Source organism: Coloeus monedula (genome assembly GCF_965178545.1).
Source record: "Coloeus monedula genome assembly, chromosome: 12".
Lineage (NCBI taxonomy): Eukaryota > Metazoa > Chordata > Aves > Passeriformes > Corvidae > Coloeus > Coloeus monedula.
This window is the reverse complement of record NC_138792.1, coordinates 5,055,094-5,080,604: the sequence shown is the minus strand read 5'-3', so window position 1 is coordinate 5,080,604 and position 25,511 is coordinate 5,055,094. Positions and strand designations below refer to the sequence as shown.

At 42.6% G+C, this 25,511-nt stretch overlaps 1 protein-coding gene across 1 annotated transcript in view; it reads right to left on the bottom strand.

Annotated features, from left to right (window-relative positions):
- Positions 1 to 25,511, bottom strand: part of HTR2C (5-hydroxytryptamine receptor 2C) — a gene marked incomplete at both ends in the record, with an annotated part of 38,672 nt that overhangs the window by 8,757 nt on the left and 4,404 nt on the right. Inside the window, one exon of the mRNA XM_082289419.1 lies at positions 2,941 to 3,141. Coding sequence (XP_082145545.1) covers positions 2,941 to 3,141 — 201 coding nt within the window. The remainder of the gene's footprint in view (positions 1 to 2,940; positions 3,142 to 25,511) is intronic.

Here is a 25,511-nt window from a genome sequence, read left to right as displayed (position 1 = left end):
AGCTCAATGAGCAAAGAACCTCTTTTATATTTTGCTGTCGGCATTAAGCTTTCAGAAAAAAATTGTATGCAAAAGCCACTGAATTAAGATAAATTACATGCTTTTTACTTCTTATTTTGAACTCTGATTCAGAAACTGAACTCAGGATTCTTTGCATGGAATGCATTTAAAAGTCTCTTCATCTGAAGCAGGACTTAGGAAGTGCAAACTGACCAGCCTGCACTTAAGTGCTGCTTTGAATTTGATACCTAATCACAAACAGAAATGCACAAACTCCTTCATGATACTGAACACCGAAGTGAGGATGGATTCACTTAACCTATTTCATCCTTTGAAATTAGCACAGGATTTCACCAGGCCTTTCCAAGTGACAGGTAGTTAAGAGCCAGAAAACAGCAACAATACACTTTGAGTGAGTTCTCTTTCATTCCATGCTCAGTTTATTCCCGTGTCTGCCACATTTCTAAATTCATTTATGAACTACCAATAATTGTGCTAAAATAAGCTAGATACATACCAAGAGCGCTTTTCTTTCTCCATTTAGTGCAACATTCTGGAGAAAGCCTGAGTAAATGGGTACACCCTATTATATGCACTGGGGAGCGTGGAAATCCAAGAGCATTTCAGTGCCCTGAAAAAGCTCTATGGGGAGAACTGATTCTGCCTGTATCTTCAAAAAAAAGGGGTGCAAGTAAAGGCTCTCCTGGGCCAGCTGTATCAGCATCAGAGGGAATGAACAGAACACAAACAAAGCCCAGCTGTGCTGTACACCCTCCCAGCTATGATCCTGACACAGGAGGGCACACAGGTACAGCTGCACCTCGTGTCCCTTCCAGCCTGGGAGGGGAAATGCTGCCCAGAACAGTCCCCCAAAGCTCCGTGCTCTGCAGACATTCCACAGAGCAACAGCTCACAGCTCCTTCCTAAAGACTTTAGGATGCTGGGGAACAGCTGCAACATCCATTGCCTTATGGAGGGCTGACAAACCATTGCCTTGTGCAAAATAAAAGTGCCTTTCCATCTCCTTTCCAAGCGATGTCTTTTAAGCTTCATTATTTCACCTGTTTCATATCCTATCATAAACACAGAGTGGTCAAACATCTCCTGAGTAAGCTGGGTAGGGGTGAGGTGTTGGTTTGCACTGTCCAGCAGCACAAAGTCACCTCACCTGTTCTGGTTCAGGTACCTTTGTCCTTGGGGCACAGCAGAGGTCACAATGTGCCTATTTTCCATTGTCATGAGCCCAATCCCCACCAAGTAGCTCCACGAAGAGACAGGCCTGTGTCCTAACATCTGTTTGGTCAGGGACCAGATTTTCTCCCCAGTCTGATGAATCAGTGAACCGTGCATGAAGTACTTACTTTATCCCTTGGACCCAGAGTCCAAACCACAGCTTGATCCTCAAGGCACTAGTGCAGGCAGCCACCTTCAGCACTAGCCAAAATTTCTAAGGGTATGTCTGCAATATCTAAGGCAGCACAGGCAGAAATCTGCAAGTTACCTCCAAAAATGGAAGCAGAACAGACTTATTGCCCAAGTTTTGAAATGTGATTTTTACATCTCTGCTGGGGAGGTGTCTATCAGTTTCTCCCTCTGCTTTACAGTGCAACGTGGAGCACAAATTCTGTGCTGATTCTGAGGTGCCTGTGCAAATGGAGCCCACGTGGACTTGTTCTCATGTGACTGCTTACATACTGAATTCAGCAGCTCTCTTTCCCGTGCCAAATAGAGAGCACAGAGAATTTAAAATAATAGTAATAAATTTTAAAAATCTTAAATGAATTGATTAAACCCAACACAATTTCACTGTGGATTGTATTACCTGGGGGAAATGTAGCAGGCCTGTGACACATGAAAAAAAAATGTTTCTAGTAGATATTTTTGTTATATTTGTGAGGAAAGAAGGTATAGTTCCCCTAATTTTTTTCATAGCTTTTTCCAAGGCAAACTTCTTCAAAATCAGTCCCTGTAGCACCCAGACATCCAGAATCATATTCCACTTCTAAAGCAGGCAAAAACTCAAGTGAAATTCACATACCTGGAAAATGCTTTTCCTTGCAGTACATCACTGAAAGCAAAACTGCTTTATAAAATAGAAATTAAATGTTAAGTCTCTGTAAGACTGCATTTTAATCGAGCATGAAAGGCAATACAGCAGATGGAAGTGGCCATACGATTCTGCCCTTGCCTCGAATGTCTCTTTTCTAAAGCACATTGAAAGAATTCCAGAAAAAAACCTGTTTTTCTTCACATAATTCTCAGTATTACAGAGTCATCTTGCTATCATTTTGTGCTCTCTTCCTTATTTTACTGCTGCTTTATTTATTGTGTTTTATCAAAGCAATACAGACGTGTCTTCTGTTATGCCTACTCCTCGTTCACTAATGCTTCTAAACTTGCTAGCTCAGTACTAGCAGCAATCCAGCTGTGGCAGAGAGCAGTGCAGGCCATAAAGCCTGTGCAGGAGCAGTAAATACCTCACTTATAGCCTGCCTTCAACTCTGTGCTGGTCCACTTAAACCATTAGCAGGACTTGAGAGGGTTTAACTGCAGCCACCGCAGTGCAGCCGTGTGCTTTGTGCTGGCCAGGTTCTCCTGCCCGAGCCTTTGCTAATGCTGCTTCCTGCTTTGTTTACACAGCAGTTTTAGGGCACTATTTGTCTGTGTTACTGTTGTTATTGGTGTATTGATACGGACACAGCAGCAGTGCTTCAGCGTGGAGAGTGGTGATGCTCTGAAAAATGACTGCTCACTCTGGTCTCCGACCAGCTGCAAGGAAAGGCTTCCATTTCCCAGTAATCAGTTATTCCATTCCGACATGCAGGCCAGCTAAATTAATTTGAGTATCCTCTCAAAAAAGAAAAAAAAACCCTGCATGAAAATTGGAGTAACACTATTATTCATTCAGACACAGTCAAGAGCGTGAGCCACGTTGCTTACCTATGGATATGGTCCAAACTGCAGCAATTTTCATAATGGCCTTGGTGCGGGAATTGAAGCGGCTGTGCTCAATGGGATTGCGAATTGCTACGTACCGATCAAGAGAGATGGCACAGAGGTGCATAATAGATGCAGTTGAAAAGAGCACATCTAGGGAAATCCATATAGGGCACAACTGTTTAGGCAAAGGCCAAGCATAATCTGAAACATAGAGAGAAAAGAAATGAAAGGAAAAAAAGGAAAGGAAATAATTTGGGAAGCTAGGCCATCATTTCTGAGAAACCATTGGGATATTTTAGCTCTGTGACACCAGTAAGGGGCATGTGCGTGAGGAGTGGACAAGAACCTCTCATGGGACTTCTCTGCAGGCAGTTCCTGGCTCTGGACACTCCGTAAACCCATAGCCAGTTCCCACACATCTGGTTTCTGTGACCAGTGGCTAAAGGGCAGTGACCACTTCAGCTCTGTTCCCCACTCTTAAACTTTCTTCCATATCTTTACAAAATCAAATATTACATTCCTTTATAACTTGCTCATCACATTGTTTTCACAGATTGCAAAGCACTTTGTAGCATTAACTTCAGTCAGATCCTTTCTAAAACCCCCTTGATAGGTCTGTCTGCTGAGGAGAAAGGTAGCAGACAGTTTTTCTGCACAGTCTAACACATAGGTAAATGGCACTACTTCACCTTTTCTCCCTAGGCAGTGTGTGTGATATCAAAGGGATACTTGCCTCCTTACAGAGAAGCTGGGATTGAGTGGCTGAAATTCAAAAACTGTTTTGAAGGTAGACAGAGTAGTGTTACTCTTTACAGAATCTATGTTCGCAAACAGAACAGACTCGATAGCCACATCTGACAGCAGCTGGCACGCAGCTCATTTGGGTGCCTGCACTTATTAAACTGTTTACTCAGTGCTGAAGTACAGCTTGAGAATAAAAGTGACCCAGAAAGATCCTCAAGTGCCACTGATATTTAAATCAAAGCTCAGAGAAAATTGATCTGTGAATGACACCCCCATGTCAGTGTCCAGCATGGATTGTGCGTGATCAATAACACATCCTGTCAAGCTCTGGGCTTCTTATTGAAACAAATCAAGAGTATCTATAGCGGCTGAAAACATGAGAGATTTCATAATAGTTGAATAATGAGATATTCTTGTGTCTTCATTCAGAACGTGGATATCTAAAGCAATCTTGATGTTTAACCCAAGGATCAGAATCACCACTCTGCAGAATCAGTGTTATATTAAGAATAGTGCAGCTCCATCCTACTGATCTCAAATGGAAAGGATGAAACATTAGTCTCAGAAATCATAGTTTGAAACAAATTACCCAGCCAAGAGAGACCCAGGATACCTTCATGCAGAAATCTGAGATTAACTGAACCAGGGTAAATTATTATGAAATGTCCCAGAGAAGCCCAGGAACCTTTCACAACGAGCACAGCAGAACAAGATGGACACATTAGTTCATTTTACCAGTGGGAAACACGCAGATGAAGCGCTAAGTACTCACCAAACCCACACAGCCAGACCTCAGCTCTGGGGAGATAAGCCGCTCATTTCAGTGAGTTTGCACCACGTCTATTAAATGGACTGTAAGTGGACGGAAATCCACAGCAGCAAGCATTTAAGAGGTCCCTGTCAAAGGGAACTAAGTAAAGCACTTTGTGGCTGGTGCATCTTTACTTTAAAAGGCACCTCTGTTGTACAAATGAATAGAGCTTGATTAAGTATGACTCAGCCCCTTTATAACACTACAATCAAATTCTCTGTCTCCTGCTCACCTTCACACTTTGCAATAGCTGAGGACATCATTGGCATCAATCTGCAATTGAGCTCAGAGCTGCAGCTAAGCACACCTTGGATTTGCCAGGTGTTTAATGATGCCTCAGTGAATGCTCTGGGGAAGAAGTCAGAAATCCTACAAGTGGTTGCCGTGCTTCCTGTACAGCCCCAGGCTTTCTCTGCCAACCCACACTAAAACACATTCAGCACACTTTATCCCTCCCTACTTCTCCTCTGAGTTGCCAGAGCCAGCTTTGTGCTGCAGGCTGAGGTGAACCATGAGCACAAAGGCCCTGAGTGTGCCCTGATGGAGCAAGCAGTCCCTGGGAGCTTGTGCAGCGCGATCATGACTCTGCAGACAGCCTCTGCAGAGGGGAACAGTGACATTGATGGCTACTCCCCACATCAGGCAGATGGCCAGAAAACCTCCAGTGTCTCCAGAAAAAGACACTCGGCCTCCAGGCTTCCTATGCGTGGGAGCGTCTCCAGTCTGATCCATGGTGCTGCAGTGGGTACAGTCTGATGCCTGACATTTGCTAGACCTGGAAGAGGTTTCTACAGCAACCACCTTTTCAGCATTATTGAATGATGAATAGCCTCTCTTACTTCTTCCTTCAAGCTATCCAAACACTTCCAGTGACTGATTCCCCCCTGGAACAACTTCTGCTATTGATGTGAACTAGCACAGCTTCGCAACCAAAAAGCTATCAGCAGCAAAAGCGGTGTGAGGAGAGGAGACATCACCTGCTGTCAGCCCTGGCCCTGCAGGAGCCACAGACACCAACAGATCCAAGCCATGCTGCTCAGAACTACTGCCCAGGCAACCGCCAGGATGTTTTTGAAGATAAAGGTGAGATGAGAGTTCTCCTAAAGCCAAATCCTGTTAGTCTTTACTGTCCCAGGGCACTCCACTACACTTCTAGCTGAACAGCCAAAGTTGTACGAGTAGATATTTTACTTTCTCAGGAAGTTTCCTAAAATGATCTGCAATAACAAAATGTCACTCTGGAAATCTGCAGAGTGGCAGCTTGTAACACATCACTGTAGCTCGATAGGAAGGGCATAATATATATTCTATCTCAAAATGTAATTATTTTTAAGTAAGCATGGTGCGTGCCTTTGAAAAACACCTACACAGCCTACAAAGCCAGTAATTTGTAAAAAAAGAAAAACAGCTTTATTCTAATTCTGTTTTGAATAAATGTACAAAACATAGGAAATGTGCCCTGTGACTGTGCCAAGATGCAATCAAGGATTTAAAAAAAAAAATTTGTTAATGATGTTATACCTTTAAAACAATTTTATCCTCAGAAACACTCTAATTACAGAGGACAACATTTCTCTAATTTGTTCTTTTTTCTCTTATTTCATTTACAAAGAATAGCAATTACCCTATATTTAGAAGAGCAGATGACTGAGTGAAATGAATTCTTGGACCCCAGCACCTCTAAGATGTAGTAATTGCATTTCCAGTGGAAAACATTCATCTCAGTCCAAATCTGGCTTCAAGAATGAAACAGTGCTAAACACCTGCGGAAGCAAAAAACCAAATCCTTTGTAAGAAACTCTGATTTTTGTACCTTGAATTAATCTGAGCCCTTAAAATCATATATTTAATGCATTGGCTGGTAGACCAGATAGGAGAGTGCTGAAAGGAATTAGATGAATGCAGCAGATCAGAACAAAAGTTGGTATTTGTTTACCCAGCATGTAATCAAACCACAGATTTTTATGCCTCCAGATATTTTGTGGGTGGTAGATGTTTACAATGGCCAAATTCACGAAGAAAAGAGTATAGAAGACTATTGCAGTGATATTACTTTGAGATCAGTGTTAGCTTCTGGCTCTGGTCAGAATAAAACTATTGTGTAAAAAACCCAGGAAGGAAACTTCTCCAGAATATTGCTTCAGCCTCCAGTGCTGAATAGCATCTCATGGAATCTGTGGTTGATGTGGTTCCTCAGAGGACACGTGGGACAAACATTCATATTTAACCAGGGGTCATGATCCCCAGGTGGGATTTCATCTCCTTCCCTGGGGTGAAAAGGCAAACCACAGTTGCTCTGTGTCCCTGAACAGCTGAGATGAGCAAAAACTGTTGGCAGAAAAATAAAGAAACTCGAAAGCATTTTGGCAAAGCGACAGACCATCTCTGTGTGTAGTTAATTTGCTGTCAGATAAGAGTTCCTTACATCTCTTGTGTTTTCCATCAAGAAAGATGACAGCTATGAAACTGAGTCACCTTTGTCAGAGGTTTTATGCATATGGATAAAAAGTGTTTCTTAGCACTGTTAGGGGCATTGTACTGTTCAGTGCATGAGAGTCAGAATTACCAGCTAGATAGCAGGAGGTGACTGAATAATCCAAAACACAGCAAATGGAAATAAAATTAAATATGTCAAATGGTAAAACAGAATTACTCCAGATTGTAGGAGAATGGCTGTACTGAAAAAAAAAAATTTAAACTGGCTGTTACTTGTACATATTCAGTACTTCTAGAATGCAATCTGCTCCAGGATATCTCCTGGGAAAATGTGGTGTAACACCTAGGAAAAATCTGGAATAACAGCAACAAAGTACCTGCTTACACCACAATAAAATGAAGAATTATGTAAAATTCATCTCAGTATCTTCAAGAGTTTTTCCATGAAAAACTCACAACAATCTGCATCAATCATTTCTTTTCCAACCATGAACAGGAATTTGGAAAAGGTTTCAGAACATATTTGTTGTGTTTAGCCAGTATCTATTGGGATGGATAGAAGGATAAAAACCATCCTTCAAAGTGACACAGGAAGAAAAAGGGTATATTTTGCCTCATTATGACATTTTACATACATATACATATATGCACACTATATATATTATTTCTATAAAAGAAACAGAGCTAACAGGTGCAGAATAAGTACTAAAGATGCTTATGTGTTCAAAAGCCCCTTTTAACATTGTTCATTGGCTTGGCTAGAAACTAAAATACATGTAATATTTCTCATTTTAGGCTTCTAATATCTACTGTTTTTACAATTCACCTCTAACTACTTTAACGAATTGAATGAAAAAACATAGGGGTTTGAATAAATCCCAGTACAAAGCACAATTTCCCAGCAGTTAAAATGGCAACACCACGCGCGCTTGAAGCACCTTTTGGATCATCCTGCAGCTGCCACAGAGCTGTTGCAGCCCATACACTGACCCACTGTTCTGTGTAGTGCTCTGACTCTTGGAAAAGTCAGTCACAAAGGCACCAGGAAATGGTTCAGATAATTCCCTGAGAATTCCAAACTGAGCTGAATGCCCTGTGCAATGACAGCGCTCGCTTGGGTTTCCTTGCTGGAACTGAGAGCAGCAGCAGCAGCAAACGCAAACAGCAACCCAGAAAACACCCCAAACCTGTCACTTTCTGATAGGTTTTGCAGCTTTTGAAGACTCCTTCATACATTCCAAGGAAACCCACTGTTGTGATTTGCAGAATAAAGCCTACTCTTTCCCACTGCTTTTTACCCCCACCGCACCATTGAAAACTGAAGAATTTTGTATGAACCAGACTTTCCAGTGCTCACTTTAAAGTTTCATAGCTGCCACAGGCTTTACAAAAATAGAAAGCAATTACATACAGTTTTAACATTAGTGCATTGCACTATTCCCAAGGGAATGAAAGAATTTAAATGATTCTTTTCTCTCTCTCTCTCTCTTACCTAGGAAGTAAAGAGTTTCTTAGTCTGAAATACCACATCAGGAAGTGTAAAGCTATGTTATCTCTTTTCTGCTAGTTTGTTTTCCTCAGATTTACATAGACAAATGACTCAGAGGCACCTCTATCACTCAGAGAGCCACACACCCAAGGGTGCTGAAAATCTCCATCGTGCCCAAGAAGTACAGAACGTCTTGCTTGACTCCCCACAGTCATCAGTGTTTACCAGTACATCCACAGAGGGGCTCAGGCATACACAGCCAAGACCTCTGGCTAAATAAAACTGGTCTCAAGGGCAGCACTGCCAATCCTTTTGATTTTATCATCAATGGAGTGGAATTTAATGTTTTTCCAATATATTGAACTCCTGGGCACCAAGTTACATGAGAAATTAAGCTTACCTTTAAGTTTCTAGTTTGCATTTTTCTAGAGGAAGAAAAGGCTGTCCTAAGGCTATCTGGATCCCTTAAGCAGCACATGTTCTAGCCCAGCCAAGCATAGGGACATAGTTACACACAAAGAATGATGGTGGCTTTTAGGAGGAGGACTGTGTTCATCAGTGCTGCAAGTTCAAAAATGCTTGAGTGTCCCAGGAGGTGTTGAGCAGAGGATGGGCTCTCAGGTGATGTGATGGCCAAGAGAATGGAGGAGACCACCAAGTAAGAAAAGGAAGTGACCCTCTGTCGAGGCACAGCATTGGGGAGATCACTGCTGGCATCCTACACTCAACCAGAACATCTGCGAGTGGAAGATGCTGCTCTGCCATAGTGCAACACCACACAAAGGATTTATTTGGATCTGTGCCACTGATCATATCCAACTGGGCTGTGACACCATTCCTGAGCTTCAGTTTTCCTCTGAGCTATTTGTTTTTCAACTCTTGGAGCTGTCAATGTAGCACAAGTGGCCCTCAGGCAGGGAGCAGCAGGAAATGGGCACGGAGCAGTGTGGTCTCCTTTGGAAACCCCCCCTCACTGAGGGAAACTCCAGAGGAGCTGAATGTGCCTCCAAAGATATTTTGGTTCTTATCTCACAAGTTACAGTGATTAATTGATGTGACTGTATTTTATTGCAAATTAAACAATTGCACTCACTATGCTGTTATAAGAATTTTAAATAACTGCTAGATTTTCCTTTCTATCCAGTATTGCAATGACTTGCAGTCTTGACAGGATGTGTAAAAAAGAAGGAAAATTAAAGCTAGAACAGATATAATTATCTGAGCTAGGGAAAGGCTGCTTGAATACCATGTAAGTAATATTTTAAATGCAAGGAGCCAGCTTTCCAAATACTATGCTTAAAACAACCCTGATAATAAAATGGGATGTTTGCTAAGAAGCAAACCTAGTGAATGTTGTTTTCATCCCAATGTCAGCATCTCTTCTCTTATGGAAATATAAAATTATTCTGGTGCGATTTGTCATTCCAAAAATCCATGTGTTAGATTGATATTTTCATTTATTGGCAGAGACTAAAATTAAGTTTGAAGCCAGAGGAAAAATTTCCAGGCTCAATAATGTTCTCTGCTCGCAGTTTAAGCATCTGTAGTTGCATCTGGAATTTTTGCATTGAGTGATATGGACAGTTAACGGAGCAATGGTACAATTAATTGAATTGTTTCAGCAAGTTTTCATATAAACGGTTCCTTCCAGCATTTTAACTCCACGAGAGCTATGATCTCTTCACACACTTCTGAGCTACATGTCCTTCATAATAATTTATCTAAATGGAACCACTGTCTAATAAAATATTCATTGCAGTAAACATTTTCTATTTACTGATGTTCTGTATGTCAGCACACCATCAGGACAGTGTCCTCTCCTTCAATTTCCATCATGCAGGTCATAGATCAGCCTTCACCTGTTATTTGAACAACTAATAAAGCAACAGTTGAATGCACACCACACTGGAAAGTAAGAGCCCACAAGTGAATACAGATCTCACAGGAACACTTTCTAAACATAAGAATATAAATATTTTCAAAAAGTCTGTCTCCTAGCAAAGTGCACAAACGTGTTCCTAACAGGTGGTTTCCCCCCAGTTTTGATATAATTGAGAAAGATCCATTATCACAAGAAAGAGCTGCCAAAGCCTACAGATCATTTGAGAAAACTAAAATTCAGAACTTAAAATGATGTGGCATTATTCAATTACAGCTGACTGCTGAGCAGTTACCTTGGCTGGAACAAAGAAGCCATCTGCTTGAACCCAGAGTTTCTAACATCAAATCGAGTTTAGACTATGCCTCAATCCTAGGATGGGCTCTGGGGCTAGTGAGAGGACACAAAACCATAGAGAGGATTTTTTTTAGGTATTTGGTTTTATTTCAGCATAACTCAGTGGCAATTCAGATGTCTGTGCTATCCTGACAGCTGCCTTGGAGCCTGCATGGGATTAATCCTCTTTCTCAGCTCGGGCTCCCTCCTGACAGTGCAACTGGACAAACTGGCCTCCAAATCAGGATAAAATATCTGATTTCACAAAGAGATAAAATAAGGATTTTCTTCTTTTAATATAAAGGGTTCCTTATTCAGAGAATACAGGTCAGTCATTTTAACTAGCCAAGGATTTTTATTAAACATTACAGGAAGATGACAAATTTGATAAGAATTTACACTCACTGTAAACCATGTTCTGCAAACCAGCAGTGTTGGCTTTGAGCATACAGGTGCAGATGTTTGGTCTGCTATACCTGACATGCACACTCTGTATTTTTTCCCCTATGTCTTGGGATATAAAGCATGATGTGAGGTTTTGCCTCCCTCTTGCTGCAGGCTGCTTGATGTGCCCAGGATGTGATCCTCGTTTTGGCCACCATTCAGCTCAGCCGTGCACCTGCACCAGTCCCATGCCAAAGCCAAGTGCAACCCACACTCAAGAGCTTTGGGGAATTTAGGGACATTGGAGGAGTTCAGTGAATCAGCTTTTCAATTAGGGACAGTGGGTTAGTGGTCTGGATGCACTTCACGCCAGCGTGAGGCACGGTTTGCTGTCTGATGAGGTCAGAAGCCATTACAAGCACTTGGTGAGACTGATACTGGCAAGAAACCACTTCAACCAAAGGAAACAAGCTATATTTTGGTCATGCTTAGAGAGAATTATTTTCATTCCTGATATTTCTCAGAGCAGGATTTGCAAAACACAGTCCGTGTTTAGCTCCTTCCAAGGCAATGGGCATCTCTGATTCTATGTGATTATACAGGTGGGAATGCCAGTGTGAGAGTGCTCCACAGAAGCCACTGCCAAAAGCAGTTATCTGGGGGTTGCTAAGAAGCCTAGAAATTCTGGCCCTCATCCTTGAGGGCCATCTACTGCCCTGCTGTCACTGCATACCTGAGGTGCACATTTCCCACTTGCAAAGCATTTCTGCCCCTGTGCCCAGACTGCTCCGCTCTGGGAACAGACACACTTCTCACTACAGCAGAAACATCAGACTTGAGGTCAGCACACTGGAAACAGCACCTTCAGGGGCTGTCTCAAGGGAATAATTTGCTAATGAACACTGTTCCATGTGCAGTAATCCCAAGGAAGTGTGTGAGCATGTGAGCAAGTGTCACTTCTCTAGGAGTTTGTTGATCACCATGTGCCAACTCAACACAAAAATCTGTGCATGCGCAACCTGCCCAAATTAAAAGGCAGCAGAATGAAGGATCATGGTCATTCCCTGAAACAGGAGTGGAGGGCAATTCATCTTGTATGCAAACAAGAGACAGAGATTTAATTAAAGAACTCTAACAGCAATCTAGAAAATGCATGTATTGCTAATCAGTTCTATACTCTGTAGGAATAACCTGCTGCACCATGCAAGTATGCAAAATATGCTCAGTTTGCACCCAGAAATGCACCCAGTTATCCATTAGGATTCTTGACATGTGGTGTGACCCAGACTAAAACTTTGGAGGAATTTTGCTGACAATTGTCTTTTAACTGAGGAATAAGATGTATTCCTCAGTAAGAGAGGAGCTAAACAAATGCAGCTAAACTAGACCAAGCTATTTAACTACTTGACCTCTTCTCAAATCTTGCACAGTACTTGAAAAATATAATTTCAGTAGCCTTTATCTGCCAGCACAGTGTTCCAAAGTTTGAAGTCAACCTCAGTTACCTAGCTGTCCTTCCCCACTTCTTCCCCGTTTTCCCATAATACTTAGATGTTTCCTCATTTTGCCATACCATGGAAACCCTGGAGGCTTCTTTCACAGGCCTGGGAAATAATTTTCCACAAGAAGATGAGGTCTGAAAGCTTTATTGGCTGATAAGCCTGCCAGGAAGCTCATTTCTCTCAGCAGCACAAGAGGCTTTCCTAGACAGCCCAGGCACCCACAGGACATGGGTGTGTGAGCAGAGAGCCCCTGCTGCAACCTGCTCCATTTCTGTGGTGGCAAAGAAGTACAAACATTAAAGGTTCGTGTTTAATCCAACACCTCAGTGGGGACTATGGACAGAATCACAGTCTGGGGATGTCTCTGCATTATGCCTTGGAGGGAAGAAGGCCTGCAGCCTTCACCCTGGCACGTTGCAGTGCTTCCCCTTGCACCTGTCAAGGCCTGCAGGATGACTCTGTCTTCAACCCAGGAGCAGCCAGTGCTACAGATCAGAGACTCAATTCCTGGCTCTCCTGTAGGATTTTGCATTCAGACCGGCTGAGAATCAACCTCCCATCTGGATATGATGCTCAGAGAAGGCTGGCTTGTCCCAAGCCCCCTTGCTCTGAACAGGGCACGTCACCCTGTCACAAGCATTCAAAGCAACCCTGGGAAAGCAGGGGTCTGGGAAGGCTGCCCGTGAATGAAGCTGCATTGTCAGTCTTGAGAAGCACAGGGCTCCTGCAACCCTGCTCACCCCCAGCCCTCACAGCACAGCTGCTACACCCCAACCAGCCTAATGAAACATGATTTTGAATCGCCCCTTTCCTCTGAGCAACAGATTTGTCAGTTAGTGTGACAATCCAACTTGTAAAACCACATAATACGATGTTAAGGATTTGCATTACTGCAAGCATTTTGTGCACAACTTGTTACTAATTAAAACTGCTCACTTCCCTGAGTCTACCACAAAAGACTTGAAGTTGGAATGTGATTTAAGCTGAGATTATGGTGATTCTCTACCACAGCGTTTACAGCCTATTTTTTTTTTACATGCCCAATTTTTGTCAAACCATTACATGAGGACACATAAGAGTCAACTCAGCACAGCTTTTCTTACACTTCCAAAGATTTAGAAACATGTCAGACTAAGCTAACACATGTACCTCCATCCTCATATCCAGAAATTCAGGTGATACTCCTCATCCAAAAAGAAAACAAACAGGCAGAAACAACAATCCTGGCTGTCTCTGACAAATGCAAATACACAATTTTGAATCCTGAGAAGGTCTGTGTTGAAAACAGCAGGGCAGGGCAAGTGATCCCCTTTCCCATAACAGTGTTTTAGCATGTGGGCCCTATTTCTGGTGGGTAACATCAGAGAAAGTGAAACTTAACATGTGACCTCCCTCTGGGTACAGTTGTACTCCTTTGAGTTTTGCAGAAATTGTAGGCCTATTGTAAGTTCCATTAACATGAAGTAGAAGTTTAATTTAACATGGATAAATGAAGCGTGGGCGTGCTGATATATTAGAAAGAATACTATTACCCAGAAAATTATAGTGGTCTCATGAGGTGGTAAAGGAAACTAAAGAAATTATATTTAGTTAAGTTATACCATTGGGGGTTTTGATAGGCTTGTTTTTGCTTTGTAATCAAGTGCAACATTATTTTATTATCATGGTTACACTATTATTACGGTGTAATCTTGCACTTGATTACAAATCAAACCCAGTGATAACTACAATAATAAAATAATGTGTTAACATAATAATCCAGCAAAACAGAATAGAATAGGTGCTGTTCATCAGGCACAGCATCACCAGCCAGTCAAGGGAGGGCATTGTCCCACTCTGCTCTCACCAGGGAGGCCTGACCCCAAGTGCTGGGGACAGTTTTGGGTGCCACAAGAAGGGGAGACTGAGGACAGACCTTGCTGGGGTCTGCAGCTTCCTCATGAGGGCAAGAGGAGGGGCAGACACTGATCTCTTCTCTGGTGACCAGAGACCAGACCTGAGGGAACGGCCTGAAGCTGAGTCAGGGCAGAGTTAGGTTGGATATTAGGAAAAAATTCTTAACCCAGAGGGTGGTTGGGCACTGGAACATGCTGCCCAAGGAAATAAGCACAGCCCCAAGCCTGAGAGAGCTCAAGGAGCATTTGGACAATGTCCTTAGGCACATGGTGGGATTGTTGGGATGTCCTGTGCAAGCCAGGAGTTGGACTCAATGATCCTCATGGGTCCTTTCCAACCCATAGGATATTCTAAAATTCTAAATGTTGTCTTAAATTTCACAAATACAAAAGAATAATATGAGTGCTGTAGCATAATTAGCTACTCCCAAGATACAAGAAACACCTATCTGAATATGGACTAGAAAAAGCTTGGAAAAATCATTATGGAAAGAATATAAAGTAAGGTGCAAAAAGTATATTTAAAGGACTTCATCTTGAAAGTTGTTTTTCCTGTATTCATGCTTGTCAACATCAGCTTGCTGTGGTATATCAATCAATTAACCTTGTTCTGCTGCTGCGCTTCTTCGATGGACACAGCCAGCTAGATTTGAACAAGAGAGTCACTGCTCTTGGCTTCTCCTGTGCTAAAATGCAATCTCTCTCTCTGTTATTTTCAAACTGACTGACCAGAAGAAATCAACAGAAGTCCAACTGGCAAATTCAAAATTTTACCCAACAAACCCAAAATTTAAATAGTGGAGCGAGAAGTAATTACCATTCAGAGCAAACGTGCAGACAGAAGGGCAGAGCTCTGCTGCCTCCCAGAACCAGCCATCAATATTCATGGATGTCAGACACACATTTCCAGTCTCCTGCATCCCAGTGGGTGCCAAATAGGTATGGTAAAAGCCTGTCATACAATTTCCATATCTCAACAACACTGAGACCTTTCCATACAGCTGCTGCCTCTGATTGAGGATGGAAATAGACGTTTATAAAAACAAGCGAAACGCCCAAAACTTACCAAAAATAAACACATTGCAAAACAAATTACACATCAGAAGATGGAGAGGTGTTGGTCAGAATAACAACTGGTCTGTCCTGATAACTGCTGCACAGCTGGAGAAGTGAGGCTCTCACCAATATGTCAACAGGAATGGAAATCAAACCACCCAAAAAAACAACCATGAATCAACAGAGCCTTATCAACCATCCTGCTTTGCCCATCAAATCTCACACCTAAGAGCTGATAGAGGAACACTTCATGTTTGTGTATTACTCATTGAACTTTCTAGTCCTGAAGCTTTTTCATCTAGGAAGCAAGACAGCATCTTGGAGGAGAGATTCACTCACTGAACCCGCTGCTGTCACTGTGCTTATCAGACTGCCTGCAGGAATAGTAAACTTTTCCAACAATAAAACTTATTACAACCAGAAAACAGGGAGACTGGAAAAATGGCATATATATTTGAAATTAATGCATGAAAACAAAATTTTGGCATAGCACATATTTTTAATCACAGCCTAGGCTCCATGACAGGCTCATGCACAAATTCCCCTCATGCTATTAGCATCTTTAATGACAATTTTGGCAGAATAGCCAGTAAGGATCCATTCTGTTTCTCTTGTAAATTGTCCATTCAGGAAAAGATTGTATTTTGTCAATGAGGCAGTGTGCAAAATAGTACAAGGCAGAACAATTGGCATGTGGCCCCTCTTCCATCTATGTAATTTTCATTTAATTTCCATGCAAGCAGATGAATCACATCAGAGCCTGTTTCCCAGCATGTGCTGATAAAACACAAAGTAGGAACTTATTGCTACCCTCACTGCTAGGTCTCAGGGAAGTGAACTAACTTATGAGGGTATTTTAATGAATAATGGACAACTCTAGAACCAGAATTTCAAGGAATATGTCATGTGAATTGGATAGAGAGAGTAAGATCATAATTTGCTGAGTAGAATTTAATGATATCAATTCAAGTGATGAATGGGAAAGGAAGTAGAACAAAAAAGTAAATTCGGAGTTAATTGACCCAATCCTGGAAACATCCATAATTTAAACAAATGTGTTACACTGGGATATTTGTCTTACAACCTATTCAAGAGCTTTCTAGAGATTTCACCTCACTTCTCTGTATTTCTTTCCGTTTTGTGTAAAGCAGCTGTCTATGTATATTTTGGCCTGCATAATGGCAGTGATTTTTCCCATATTTTTGAGCAAAAGACTGAGCTGGCCCACCACATGCACCTCTTCTAAAAATGCAGCAGTCTATTGATGAGGTCTTGGCATGTCACCAGCACTCAGGCTGAGCCCTTAAGGCAAGAAATTATGATATTACTGCATTGATCACATAAAGTTGCCATATGCTAAAAAGAAATCACACTCCTTTTCACAAAACGCTTCCCATAAGACAGTAAAAGCACTAAATATGATAAGAGGTACACAAATACACCAAACAGCAAAATGCAGATGAGGCACCCATCTGCATCCAACAGCAAACTTCCTGAGTGACGAGAGGAAACAGCCTCAAGCTGTGCCAGGGAAGGTTTACGTTGGACGTTATGAAAAATTTCTTCATGGAAAGGGTGGTCAAGCATTGGAAAAGGCTGCCCAGGGAAGTGATGGAGTCACTGTCACTGGCAGAGCTCAGAAGATATGAGGATGTGGTGCTTAGGGATGTGGTTTAGTGGTGCCCCTGCCAAAGTCAGGTTAATGGATTGATTTGATCATCTCCGAGGTCCTTCCTAACCTGAATGATTCTATGAACGCAGACTGAAGGAGGATGAAACAGATTTTTAATGTTAAGTCCAGAGAGAGAACAGAAACACAGCTGACCAGCCTCGGAGTTTTGGGTTTTGCCTCAGGTTCTCTGCTCTCTGCAGCTGCAGCCAGCACAGGAAAATGAGCCATATGTTAATGTTTACAGAAGAATGCAATAGGACCATTCCTGGAAATCATAGCTGCTCCTTGACAAGTGTGGAGAAACACATTCTACTGACTATTTCCTCAGCCCAATTTCTCTCTGCTGAGGTTAGCAAGAAGAGAGCAAGTTCTCAGCATGAGATAATATGTCCTAGATACTTGGAAGTCTTGCTAGATTTAGCTGCAGTCACCTTCTAGGAAGGAAAACAAGGGGTTTGTGGGTAAGAGAAAACAGAAGTAGAAGCAATAACTGGTGTGGGGTGTTCAGGATGGGCAGAGTGGCTGAAGCTATTGAGATGAACTCCTCTGTCACAGCTCACCTGTGATCACAACTGTGTCTTAAACTTTGGGTCACAAATTGCTTGCAAGTAGAGAATATTTTATTTCTCACTCCACTAATGTTTGGGTAAGGATTAAGAGGAGTTGCTAGTCTTTCAGTCAGGTACAGGCAGCTCCCTTGCACACTGAGGTGCTGGGACACCAGGCTCTGTGGTGTGGTTGGGGAGGCAGTGAACATTTTACTCATCTGTTCCTCATCTGCAGGTGAGGAACAGACAGGTAAATCTGTATGTACACTGACACAGACTACAATTAACTCAATCTTGGTAAAATGTTTGCAATCCTAGTTAAATCCTTTCTCTTGATCTTAAAATTTTAGGAATGGGGATGAAACACACCCAAGGAGGACTCTGGCTGGCTGTCTCTCACATGGCTCCAGTGCCTGGAGCTGGTGCTGTTCTTACTTTCAAATGAGGCTAAATCTCTCTGTGGCTAACACATAACCTGTCTTCCTTTTATTTGGAATCTCCATGATCTGCCTGGTGCCTTTATGAAGCACCAAATTTACAGATGGAAAGTTTATCATCATAGGGTCTTTCTTTTTATACATAACAATTCCAGCTTTCTCATTATCTTGTATCAATTTCTGGTTTGCTACAGAGCATGTGAGTTTATATTTCTTTTCCACCAAACTCATAAAAGTTAATTACAATGAGGCAATGCACTTACAAAACTACTACTGGATCTAACAGGCTATCGTCATAAAAAGTAAATAAAGATTCATGCATTTTAAAGCACATTTAGCTTCACTGATCTAGAAGCAAATTGGGCATGAGAAGATTGCACTGATGGCATTAAAACTGCTGCTGTATTTAAATTGACATCAGTAAAACAGGGATCTATAAAACAAGAATGTAACTATACACACTCCAGATTTTGGGGGCTTTACATTCCTGTGAGTTTTAAAACCTGTTGCAGCTTCCAAAAATTTTGAGCAAAAGGATGAAATAAAAACTGTATTTGGATCTAAAACTTTATTTGCATTAAATAAAAACATTTAAATGAGTGCCATTCAAAATTATTCTAATGAGTCATTCTTGCACATAAAAGATTTATTTTGCATGGGCAACTCTCAATTTCACCAAGCAGGCAAGACAGACCCATCCAATTTAATGTCTAAAATATGAAAAATAGCTGCCTGATTGGATGCAGCACACAAGCTGTGGGTAAACTAGTGAAATATAAGGCCATATGTTCAACTACTATAATAGGATTTACTCCACCGAAATCATCTCAAGTATTTCAACATTTCCCTTCACCTCTCAGGAGCAGGCAGGGCAAAGGTGGACTCTGCCAGCTTCTTCTCCACATTTGTAGAGGTAGAATCCAAGGAAGCATCCTGTCTGAGATGCCTGGGGGATGGCTTGTGGCTTGTGCTTACCTAGAACTGCTTCCATGGTGTGTTCTGGGGTGACACCACATCTCCAGTTGAGCTGTGGAGCTGGCAGTGCTGCAAAAATCTTGCCCCCACTTACCAAGAGCACATTGAGGCTTTGGTACCTAACCTGCTCTGCAGCCTGCTCTCATTGCCACTTAGCTTCTGGCTTGGTTTCAGACCCCATCCTCAAACAGGGTAGAGATGATGGGCCCAACTGACCCAGTGATGACTTCTTGAGCCCTGGTAGAGACATAAGAGGGGAAATTCTGGTAACAGGTTTCACTGGATAAATCTGAAAAGGGAAAGCAGCCCAGTTTATCAGCTTTTGAGGGAAAGTTTCAAAGCACATTTGCCTCTTGCAAAGTGCAAAGGTGAATGGAGGCTCTGCTTTTTTCACACTGCACTGTCAGGATTTTCTGTTTAAAAACTGCCTCTTGCAAGAAATTTAAGGGTTTTGATTTTGTAATAAGTTGTTCAGAGATTTGTCCTGGCTTTTTCTTGCTGCACACTGAAAAACACATATTTTGTCCTCAACATCCCCAAAGAAGGCAGCTGAAAGGAAAGAAGCTCTGGAAAATGGAAGATATGACTGCAGCAGCTCAGTGTCTTAATAATACTTGGTAGCAAACAACAGCCCACAAGAAGTCAGAAAGTTCTTTTCAACCCTGCATTTCTGTGGGATCAGTAAACTCCTCTTGTGATCTTTGTGATTTCACTTTCTTATTTAAGTTATGTCACTCAGCACAATATTTTTCTAAGGTGAGTTTTCTTCCACTATCTTTTAACTATTTTTGGTTTATAACATAACCAATGAAACAAACAAAAAACCCTCAACAGTCTCAGCCAACCCAAAAGAGAGGAATTTGCTCCTTTTGCAGCAGGAAAAGCAAAACACAAGTGCCTTAGGGAGAACCAGCCTCACCAAACCAATCACGAGAAACTTTTCATGCCAAACCACATTAAGCAAATAGAGGCCCACAGAAACACACTTTAGAACCAGGCCCTGCACAGACCAGGAGCACATTTCAGCACTGAGCAGAATGCTTCACACTGTGCAACTCGGGGTCACCTCACCTGGACAAAAGCCAGCTCATTTCTCTTACCTGTATGTTCCATAAAGCTCTAACAGGAGACTGGCTCATGCTTTGGACGAAGGTGCTGAAACCTAAACAGCAATGGCATGAAAGGAGCTGCATTGCAGTGGCAGAAGAGATTTCCTCAGACTCAGAGAAGAGCAGCAAAACACCTCAGACCCTTCTCAGCTGAAGGATGCTGCTGCTGTCATGCCAAGAACCTTAATCACGGCCAGGCAGGGAGTAAAGAGGTTGGAGGAGACAGAAAATTGCTCTGGCAAAAGTGTTAGCCTCTCTGAATGTCCTGTCAATGCTCCTGTCAATTTAGAATAGTCAGAATCTCCCCTCATGCATTTTGTAGGAAGCCATTCCCCAGGACCCCCATGCTTACCTGAAGCCTGCTGCCACTGAGCAAAAAAAAGGAGGAGCAATCCATCTAGAAAACAAAATCTAAGGTGTTCCGTAGCATTCTTGTTTCTCGTTTTTCCATATTTAGGAGAAACTTGAGGTGTCACTTTAAATCTCAGAAATATGGCCTCATGATTCCACGCAGGTTATAATAACTGGTTTTGTTCAGGCCTTTCTGCAAGAGGCTCTGTCTGCGAAAAAAACCCCTGTCAGACTCCTGGGGCAAACAAGAGTCTCTGCAGTATCCCTTGGCAAGCTGTGAAAATCTGGGCTACAAGCACATTTTCCATGTTTGTTCCGTGTTTGTTCCGTGAAAAGGGCCAGGATTAACTCCCAGTCTGGCAGTGCTGCCACGTGCCAAGACTGTGGCTCGCACATATCTGACCTGCCCGGTGCCAGGCTGGGCTGCTGGCACAGACCCCTCATTCCCTGAGGTGCATCCTGCTCTGGAGTGCACACCTGGGAGTTTTGGGACGCTCTGCCCCTCTCTAGAGGGATGTTATTTATCTAAATCTAACATAATCTCACTCAAAGGGAGTGAAATCAGTACGTTTTATCTCAGCCAACAGAAAGCAGCCATGCAGCCTTCTCTGTGACCAGCCCTCACGATGGAAGCTACCAGAAACAGAAGCTGCTGGAAGTGTTTGTGCTCTGTTCATCTGTGCTGGACTGAGCAGCCTGAGCTCCATGGGCAGCAGCATCATCCCTGGCAGATCACAGGCTAACAGCCCCATTAACCCACAGCAGGCAGAGGAGCTGGTTGCTTAACAGCAAGGGGTTTAGAGGAGCAAAAAAAGCATGTTTACAAATGTGGTATATTTATTGTTCTCTCATGTTTTCTCCTAATGCTGGTGGATTGACAATCTCCTCTTGTCAACAGGAACAAACGGAGCAAGGGCAGTAAAGAATATCTCTGCCTATTCCAAGAAGCCAGCCAAAGTCAGAGCTGGATGATATACAGGTGGCACAGAGGGAAGAAATAACAAGAAAGAGGCAGGTGGTAAAAAAATGAAATAGCAACTGTTCTTCCTTTTTATCTGACAGCAGAATTTGGTCTTCAGAGTCCTATAAACGAATGCTCCAAAATGTGGATTATAGCTGAGCTCAAATGAGTCACAAGGAGCTGGCACAAAACTGCCAGGCCCTACCCACAGCAGTAAGCAAGGTGCCATTGAAACTCTCTCTGAAGGCTGGCATTGATTTATTCTGGTGAAAATTATCTTTGCACCACAAAGCCTTTGCTGCGTCATTCAGAGCTCAGCAGTAGAGGAAGCGAGATCAGAGACCTAAGGCAAGGGGTCCTCTGCATTCCTCCTGGAAATAAGAAAAGACTTGCCATGTGCAGATGGCCCTGAGCAATGGGCAAGAAGTTGTAGGGAACAGCTCCTGTGTGAGATGGTGGGGAGCTCAGGAAGAGCAGCTGGCATCACTGTCAGATGGACACACTGAGCCCTTTCCTCAGAGGAAGCTGCTTGCTGACCACAGAAAGCAGCTCCTGTTTCCCACAGGCTCCAGAGAGCTGCCCAGTTCATGGCACACACCAGCAAACTGCAGACTGGATCCCACAGCTCCACGGCCCTGGAGTGGCTTTTGCTGTTTGAACATGCTGGACAGAATTTGAGCTTCCCGGCAGTGTTACAGGGTTGGAAATTCATTTTCATTCAGCATTAGAATAAATGTGAAAGTTATCTGATTTTTGCAAGAAGAGTTACATTAAAAAATACATATTTTCAAGATAGAAATTCTAGTTTATGGCTTAAATTGTAGTCTGATACACCCTAGTGATTACTGTGCTATTGGCTAAATTTTTAATTTTTTGCAACAGATCACCATAAAGCTGGCAGAATGGGGACTTGGGCTCCACATGCTGCAAAGAACTTCACCAGCAACAAGAACAACTCCATCCCTCTTCCAGCTTCCCAGGAGAAGTGCTGCAGACATGGATCCATTTCCACAGTTTCAATCAAAAATGCAATTAGACAAAACCACTCCAAACAGCTTTATTTGCCATGACATGTTCCTCGGGATGCTTCCAGAGCAGTAGCCAGAAAGAGCTCCTTATCTCCCACTTTCCCACAAGACGTCAAATGGTGCATGGCAAAACAGAGTCCAGGCTCCCACGAGCTGCAGCAGAGCAGCTGCAGGGGAGAGGGGGCTGCACTGAGGAAAGCAGTCCCTTCCTAATGAAGCTTCTAATGAAGAATAACACCATCCATTTCCAGGAGGAAAGTGCAGAGCAGAACACCTTGTGGAACGTGACCTTCCTGTCCATAGCTGGGCAGGACAGGACATAACAAAGCTTTGCTGAGAGGCCAGGAGGGACATGTGCCCTTTTTATAGCCAGTTCTTAACCCCAGGTCACTCGTGCTGCCTCAGGTAACACACAGCAGAGCAGGTAAGGATACCAAAATACCCCAGAGGCCAGGGGATAACTGCAGCTGGTTGCCCCCAGGAATTGTAGCCTCAAACACTTGCTCTGACTTTGGCCCCTACACCCTGGACACAGCAAAGAGCCTGGCCTGGGTCAGGGTTTGGGGCAGCTGCACACTCACATGGGGTGGAGGAAAGACTCAAAACATGCTGCCAGATAAACCTGGGGGATTGCTGGCACCAGGTGCTGCCTTGCTGTCCTTTCTAGTGGGGCACAGGGCTCTGAGGATGCAATTCAGGTGATGCTTGGGGTGCACTACCAGCAGGCACTGCCTGCTCCTCTCAGATGTATATTCCTGGTTGTCACATCCTGCTTAACATGATAATACTGCAGATTTCCAGCTGCTGTTGCAGCACAGATGCCTGCTAAGGAAGGGACAGACTTGTCCTGAGGGAGAGAAAAGAGCATCCATACAGAAGACTTATGGCAGGTCCCTTGGAATTTTTTAGGAGGAATTCACAATGCAAGCCAAGGTTTTACTAAAATCTGAATTTTTATGGGGCCTGTTCTTACTACATTAAAAGTGACAAGCTTCCTAGATGTGTCTGTACAGGTGCAGCACAGGGAGAAGAACCAGCTCAGTTACCAATAAATACATGACCATCTGCCCAAAGAAGTGATAGCAGGTCAAGTGCTGAACACTGTTATAATTTAATCTACCAGAAGACAGACAGATCTAACACTTGCAGGTGTTAGAAATGAGGAAAAACTGCTTTCCAGAAGATCCAAGCACACTCTGTAGCTCTTCCTGCTCTACCCAAATTTAGGTTGAGACACTGTTCAAAAGACAGCTACAACTCCAATTAGTACTTTAACATAATTAAAATAAACCTCCAAATTGACCAAGAGACTGTTTGCAGGCACCAGAGACTTCCCTGACTTGCTTCCCTGAACATATACAACTTATTTATGGACTGCTCCATTGCTTGCAAGTCTTGTAACCAAAATCCATTCCCAAAAGGAGAAATTCAGTAGAAAGCAAGCCAAGATACAAGCTTGACCAGGAAAAATTTCACTGTCCCCTTCCCAGAGCAGAACCTCATCATCAGTGCTGTGTGTCTTATGTAGCACAGCTGCAGCTCATCATGGAGGAGGTGGAGACGACCCACCTCCAGTTTTATGGGCTGCCCAGTTTTGGATCTTTCTCCTAATCTGATGAGGACTAAAACTTCAATAGGGGTTGGAAAGGTATGTATGAGGAAGCCCCTACAGTTAAATGAATGTTGCCAGGCAAGAGGAACAATCAGTACAAGTGTTACTGGTGACATTTTACTTGGTTGAAAATAAAAACTGCTTTAAGCACTGTGTCTGTATCAGGGTGGGGGTGCCCACATAAACAGCTTAACTGCATCCATGGTTTTACACCATTTCTGTTTCCTCTTCACTCCTGGTCAACCCTCAGCACTCCTTCATCAGGGCTAACAAGCTGGGTTTTGGGTTTTTAGCATAGTTACTCTAAGACTGCAACATGCCTCTAGAAGAGTGTCCAGCAGATTTTTCTATTAAATTAATTGAGACCAAAGGAAAGACATGGAAAGGAATTGAAAAAATTCATGTTAATTTGCTAATTTCATATGAAATCTTTATCTCAATGGAGAATATTGCACTAGAGCCATACACAACCTGCCTGTCAAGAAAGTCCTGGGGATGGGGAGGCTGCATGGATGAACAAGTGAAATTTCATCAGCTAGGAAAAAAAAATCAAGTTCAAATGACTGTATCCATCTCATATTGGTGCCATTTTCTCATCTCTCATAACAAAAGAATAAAAAATCTTGAGGAGATTTTCAGACAAGGCATCACTAAAAACATGCATCAAAATAATGAGAAGGAGTAACAAAAGGCTAAAATAAGTCAAATTGCTGTGACAATTTTTGAAAGAAACTCTGCCTTAGTAAGACTAAAGATGACTTTAAAGTACTACAGAGCACTGTGGTCTTTCCTTCAAAGTGCTTTGCACTGCTCAGATGATGAGACTTTCTTCACTCATCTGGCTTCCAGTCTTTATTGTCCAACATTAAAAGTGTAACGAAAAAAAGTAAAATAAACTAGATAAAAAGCCAGTTATAAAGTATGGATAACCTCAGACAAAATCAGAAATGAAACTGAAAGGAAATTTATGTGTGTGGAGCAAATCCAGCTTTCAATATGACAATTAAATCTCTGACTCAAATGTTTTCGGAAGAGGATGATGCAAATATAGGTTTAATAGATTTAATCACTGCTGAGAAAAGGTGTGGAGCATCCCTCCCTCCTCTTGACAGGCATCACCACCCTCTCCAGTCCCTGTGCTGATTTCGGCTCTTCAGCCTTTGACTCTCACCTGACCAGAAGCCATCAGATTTCCACCAATGCAAGCCAAAGCTGTGTGAGTTCCTAATGCTATTTCCAAATGTGATCAAGCAGAGAGCCATCGTATGGTGCCAAATTTTCAGTGGCTCTGAAAAATCCTGCAAGTTAACATCTAGCTGCCTCGAGATGTTTTACAACCAGGGACC